Source organism: Macaca mulatta, chromosome 7 (genome assembly GCF_049350105.2).
Source record: "Macaca mulatta isolate MMU2019108-1 chromosome 7, T2T-MMU8v2.0, whole genome shotgun sequence".
NCBI classification, from domain to species: Eukaryota; Metazoa; Chordata; class Mammalia; order Primates; family Cercopithecidae; genus Macaca; species Macaca mulatta.
In genome coordinates, this window is record NC_133412.1 from 133623953 (window position 1) to 133630093 (window position 6141).

At 50.2% G+C, this 6141-nt stretch overlaps 1 protein-coding gene across 1 annotated transcript; it reads left to right on the plus strand.

Annotated features, from left to right (window-relative positions):
- Window positions 1-1846: 1846 nt before the first annotated feature.
- On the plus strand, window positions 1847-5532 carry SIX6 (SIX homeobox 6). Its single transcript, XM_015143827.3, has 2 exons — window positions 1847-2669; window positions 3776-5532. Exons 1-2 carry the CDS (start codon window positions 2098-2100, stop codon window positions 3942-3944), a joined length of 741 nt encoding a protein of 246 aa, XP_014999313.1. The 5' UTR covers window positions 1847-2097; the 3' UTR covers window positions 3945-5532.
- The last annotated feature ends 609 nt before the right edge of the window (window positions 5533-6141 follow it).

A 6141-nucleotide genomic window follows, 5' to 3' on the forward strand; every position in this document is an offset into this window, starting at 1 on the left:
CAGGCCCTCATTTTCTGCACCACGGATTCTCCTCCGCCTGCATGTTCGGGGCCCTTGTACGCGATGTTTCTTTTTAAAAGTTGTCCTGCCAGCTGATTCAAAAGTCGCTCCAAGGGAAATAAGGTTTATGCTTTGTCATTATCTTCATCGCCCTCTTTGTTTTGCCCCTGCCCTGTCGTATTTCAAGAAAATGAACTCTTAGAAAAGAAAGCCTCTCCGTTGAGGCGGTTGGCAATCTCACAGAAATGATGTAAATGGTTTCAGGGCTTTTTTCTTCCCCTCTGCTATTTTTTTAGAGTGAACTGTGAAGATCTGTGAAAATAATATCAGGGTTTTCCGTCAGAACGAGCTTTGCCCTGCACTCAGGCGTGGCGTGATCTGACCCGACACCTCCAACCATCTGTGCTATCTATCTGCCTTCTGATTTACCAGATCTGTACAAGCCGCATACAAATTGTACTTGATACTAAAGAAAAGACAGTCGGGCCCAGTCCAGTTCGGCGGTGAACATTCTCATCTCATTTCTGTCTAGGGATGGACCTCCCCAAAACTGTTTTCCTGGCGTTTTTGTTATACAGCCCCCTACCAGTTATTTTTTTCAGACTAAACAAACCCTTACCACAGGACCGGATGAGATCATGGTTTCTTTGACCCAGGCCTCAGAAAATGGTACGATGTGGACTGCCAATTGGGAATCAATAAAAGTTGCCAATTCACTCTACTAGCCCAAAGTCAGAGACACCAAGTCACTCCTTCCTCACTACAGGAGGGGTCAGTGCTCAGAGGCTTAAGAAGCGCTTTCTAGGCCCCCGCATTGTAGTGGATTCCTTTCTGTATTGTATTTTTACTGAATTGCTTTTGGGCTAAAATGCCAAGGTTAGAATTGTTATCCCCAGCTCAAGAGGTATATGTTCTAACACAAGGTAGGGGCAAAATAAGCCTGCAAGGAAAGGAGTTAAGTCGATATTTTTTAAAAGATATCGGAAATAAGCTTTTAAGTTGCTGTCCTGACCTACCAATGACTTCTCAGCTCTAGATGTGGCTATACTGCACATTTGTTCAAGCCCATTAAACTGGGGGAGGGGGAGAAAGTATATTTATCCTCTTTATTTGGAGGTCCCTAGAGCCCACCCTTCTTTTCTTAAAGTGTCTGACTTCGTGGTCTGCATCTGCGTTATCAGACGTGAACATGTCCTTGTTCTCATTTAAAATTTTAGTGGGCTTTGAAGGGAATAAGGCTAGAGTTCAAACTGACCTCTTCTACAGATCCCTGGTCCTGTTCCTGCTGCTCCAGATTTGCTTCCCACTCAGCTGCTTTGGCAACTGGAAACGGGAAGAGGGAGGCATGTAGAGATGGGTACTTGGGAAAAAATGAGAAGATCGCTTCCCCTCACCTGCTTCCTGCTCCCACCGCAAGGTTTGCTGTTTTGCTACAACTAAACTTGCGAATTCTCGGAGCATTTCAGTTTGGCTCAGTCCTCTTTGTCCTCTGGAGACCTCTCGACCGAGACAACGCATCGCCCCAAAGTGAATTCCTGAATTCCTGTAGCATCACTGCTTCTTTGGTGGGAAAGGGGAGGGAGGGGTAGAGTGGGGTGGGGGAGGGAAGAAGAGTGAATTCTGCCGCACTCGCCTCTCTTTTTCTCCCAGACACTCGCATGTCTTTTCAACCTCCAGGTTCTGCAAAATACTGAGGAAAAGTCCAGGGACTAACGGCGGGCGCTGTCGAGCACGGGGAGGTGCTGAAACAGTCGTGGCTTGCTGGTCCAAGCTTTGATTGGCAGAGCCAGCCGGTGACTGACAAGGGGTCTCCATGGCGCCCGCGCCGTCAATCCGCCCACCCCAGTAGCGGAGCCAGCTCTCCTGCCCGCGTGCTTGAGCCGAGCCGAGCCCGAACCTGGAGCCGAGGAGCCAGCACCTCCTCCAGTCAGGGCCGCCCGCTCCCGGCCGTTGCGCCACCGCCGCCACCAGTCGTGTGTCCCCGCTGCCCCAATCCGCCTCATCGACAAGAGCCTGGCGCACTCAGCCAGGCCCGCGGGCATCTGCTGCGTGTCCCGCTCCGGGCTCAGTGCCCTCGCCGCTGCCGGAGCTGCCTCGATGTTCCAGCTACCCATCTTGAATTTCAGCCCCCAGCAAGTGGCCGGGGTATGCGAGACCCTGGAAGAGAGCGGCGATGTGGAGCGCCTGGGTCGCTTCCTCTGGTCGCTGCCCGTGGCCCCTGCGGCCTGCGAGGCCCTCAACAAGAATGAGTCGGTGCTGCGCGCACGAGCTATCGTGGCCTTTCACGGTGGCAACTACCGCGAGCTCTACCATATCCTGGAAAACCACAAGTTCACCAAGGAGTCGCACGCCAAGCTGCAGGCGCTCTGGCTTGAAGCACACTATCAGGAGGCTGAGAAGTTGCGTGGAAGGCCCCTGGGGCCGGTGGACAAGTACCGAGTAAGGAAGAAGTTCCCGCTGCCGCGCACCATTTGGGACGGCGAACAGAAGACACACTGCTTCAAGGAGCGCACGCGGCACCTGCTACGCGAGTGGTACCTGCAGGATCCATACCCTAACCCCAGCAAAAAGCGTGAGCTCGCCCAGGCAACCGGACTGACTCCCACGCAGGTGGGCAACTGGTTCAAAAACCGCCGACAAAGGGACCGAGCGGCTGCAGCCAAGAACAGGTCGGTACCTACAGGCCTCCGCGATTTGGGCGCACCGGGGAGGAGGCGGGTGGAGGCACCTCTGGCGCCGTTACCCAGTCCCTGGCGACTCCAATTCAGCAGGAGTTGGGAGCGCGGTCTGTCTCGGGTTAAGAGACCACTTGCGTTCTGGGTTTCTGGAGTTCCCTTCCCGGCTCTGCTTCCCCACCCACTGGTTCTCCACGCCTCCGGGCAGCTGCAGCAGCTGGTCCCGGTCACCAAACCAAGGCTTCACTGGGACGGAGAGGGGAAGAGAAACAAAAATTAAAATCCTACAATTAGAGACCCCAAGACCCAAAGCTAATTCTTGTTAGCCTGGGCACAGGCTCCTACTATTAATGGAAGCCTGACTTATTAGCAGTGTGTCGGTTTCATGTTAATTATCATTTTCAAAGCCCAGGTGCATCCCTCCGTAATGCTTTGAAAACAGTTTTCAATGCACTTTTGAGAAATAGGAAGTCGAGTTTTCCTCTTCCCATGCGCTGCCTGCCACCCTTGTCTCAAAACAGCAAACTAGTCGATGGGCCGAGGCTTTTCATTTCCCGGAGTGTGGATCTCGATGAGCCAAACATTTTGCGGAAGAGCACAGCCTCATCCCCCAGGCCCAAATGCTTCTTACAATCCTTTTTCCCTTTAGGTCGGGCCGACCCGATCCAACGCGATCGCGGGAGCACTGACTCAGGCGTACGCCCCAGGCAGACGCACCATTAGAAATGGAATCCCATGTCCCCGGGACCGATTTGTCCTTGTCACCCACGCTTCGTTTATTTCCTGACAGTCCTGTTTATCTCCCAAAGGTGGACAACAAATGGGGAGGACCCTGCAAGCCCAGTATACCAAAGACCTGGGAGCTGGGGCGCTGAGAAAGGGCGCGAATGATGGTGGGGCACAACAGTAGGGGCCCGCGGAGGGGCGGCCGCGGACTCCTGCCCGACCTCTAACGCCTTGCCGGGAAATCCTCGCCTTAACTGCTCGGGTCTACGGAAGAGCCTCTGGCCGCCGGGCTGGAGGGACACAGGAGGTGGTGGGGGCGGGCGACGGGCGGCTGTGTTACGAGCTGTGACCCGTGTTCCCTTTCTTCCCCGTAGACTCCAGCAGCAGGTCCTGTCACAGGGTTCCGGGCGGGCACTACGGGCGGAGGGCGACGGCGCGTCAGAGGTGCTCGGCGTCGCCGCCAGCCCGGCCGCCAGTCTATCCAGCAAGGCGGCCACTTCAGCCATCTCCATCACGTCCAGCGACAGCGAGTGCGACATCTGAGTTGCCCATCCAGGATGCTAAGAAGCAGATTCCAGTGTAAAAACGAGAAAAACAAAATGGAAGAGGTAAAGAAGATGAGAGACCTGCAAATCCAGCGCCAGAGAAGCCAGATGACCAGGGACCCGCGCGCTCGGGTTTGCCATTTCCGGCCCCACACCGCGGACAGCCTGGCTCCACTGGCGCTCTTTGGCCGCGACCACGGGAACCCGCGGTGAGGCCTGACCCAGCACCACGTTCTTCTCGCTTTGCTTTGTCCTAAGGATTTTGCTGCAAAGTCGCCTTCGGAACCGAACTGCAAGCTGAGCGCCTGCCCAGATTCTCCCATGGGTATTTCACGTCGAAAGGACGCTGTTATATATGTATAACTTTTGCTTTAAAGTTTTTTTTTTAACAAAACATATATATGCTGTTTATTTACTTATTTAAGAGACCACCATGGTAGGTTTCTCTGTAGCTTGGGGAACTTGCTGTTTCTAAACATGCAGGCTGGTGCTGATGGGTTCTGTGTGGAGAAGCCAAACAATAAAACAACCTAGTGGGCAACCTTCTTAATTAAGGGAGCTGCTCTCAGATTCCTTTTATTATTAGTATTATTATTATTATAAAGATCATTCCCTTCACCAGGCATGCAGGGACCCTTGAGCAAATGGTCTCCCGAAGGTCTTATCTATATATCTTTTGCCTTCTTTGGTGCTTCCTGGTGTATGTTTTAAACAACCTATGGTAGGTCCATAACCACCTCCCACATCAAATTACATGTATGTGTATATATGTATGCACCTATACAAACACATATGTATGTATGCATACACATGATATATTTAAGGCTAAAAATTGGCAACATGTGAGCGTCCTCTCTAAGGCAAGTCCCCGCATCCCCAGCACAGGTAATTATGGCATGTCCACTTGACACTCGTTTATATGAAGTATCAACAGCTTTCAGGAGCAATTTAGGAAGCCAAACTCTGGAACTCAATAAATGAGTCCTATTTTCTAAAAATGCAAAACTATCCTGACTCAGACTCTGCAACAAGAAAGGCTTTCTACCTCCTTTGAGGCCCCCTTCCATACAATAGCAGCAGGCACCCATGATCATGCTACAGTGAGCATATACTGCATTTAGGATTGACCTATTACTAAAATAAGACAAAAGATGACAGGAGAGGTTGTATATAATTAGACTAACATCTTCTTGCTGCAGAATTGGGTTTTAATGAAATGAATGGTTTTTAACAAGAGGGATACTGAGATGGGGGAAAGGATGTAATCATGTCACATATTGAGGGTAAAACAAGGCTGTAGAAATAACTGGCATTTTAAAAACCTAATCTCCGAAGTAAGCATAGAACAAGTCATCAAGGGCCCCATTGTCCTCGTAATGGCCTCAATTAAAATATGAAATATTTTTAGCATTTAATTTTTCCTCGTGCACATGCATGTGTGCACCTACACATGAACAAATGCATGCCTATACAACACAAAAACATCTACCATCTTTGCACTAAGAAAATAAATGCTAGCCAGAGTCTCTAATTTTGTTCCTAGTGAAACAGATTGCATATTATAAAATTTGACATTGATCTTTAAATCACTTGAGCTGACTTCCCTCTTTACTGTCCCCATCCCCCAATTACAGCCTTTTCCATTTGCCTTTCTGTCCTTAGAAGATGTTCTTTGGATCAGAAGCCTGTTAACTTCTTTAGGCAGAAGTGCCAAAGTGCAAACCAAACAAAAATAAGTGAAGTCATGGAAGACAAAAAGCAGCCAAACGGCAAGATAGACAATGGAAGCCCAGGACCGAGTAAGGGTTGATTTTTGGTTTCTAAATCGCTTAAATAGATTTGGCTCATTTGGACTTTATAAATGTTGTCATTGTGTGTGGTGGCCCTTATCCAGAGAATTCTTGAAAATCAAAACTCTCTTGCACAAGAGCTTTAGATGAAAGGAGTGGGTAAGTCTTCGTGATAAAACTGGTGTTCTTTCCAAAAGCAAGCAAAAGCCCTCCCATGAGTCCTCAAAGGCTCCCATGGTAGAGCTTGGTCAACACTTAATTTTGTTTCCTAGAGCCCCAGGTAGTTCCTAGAATGCCAACAAGAGGCTGGCCAGGACTAGAGGGAGGCCAGGAGGGGACTCACTGTCAAGGTTATGCAAGTGCAGCAAGTGCAAGGCATCTGAGATTGAGTGCCTCCTTAAATTC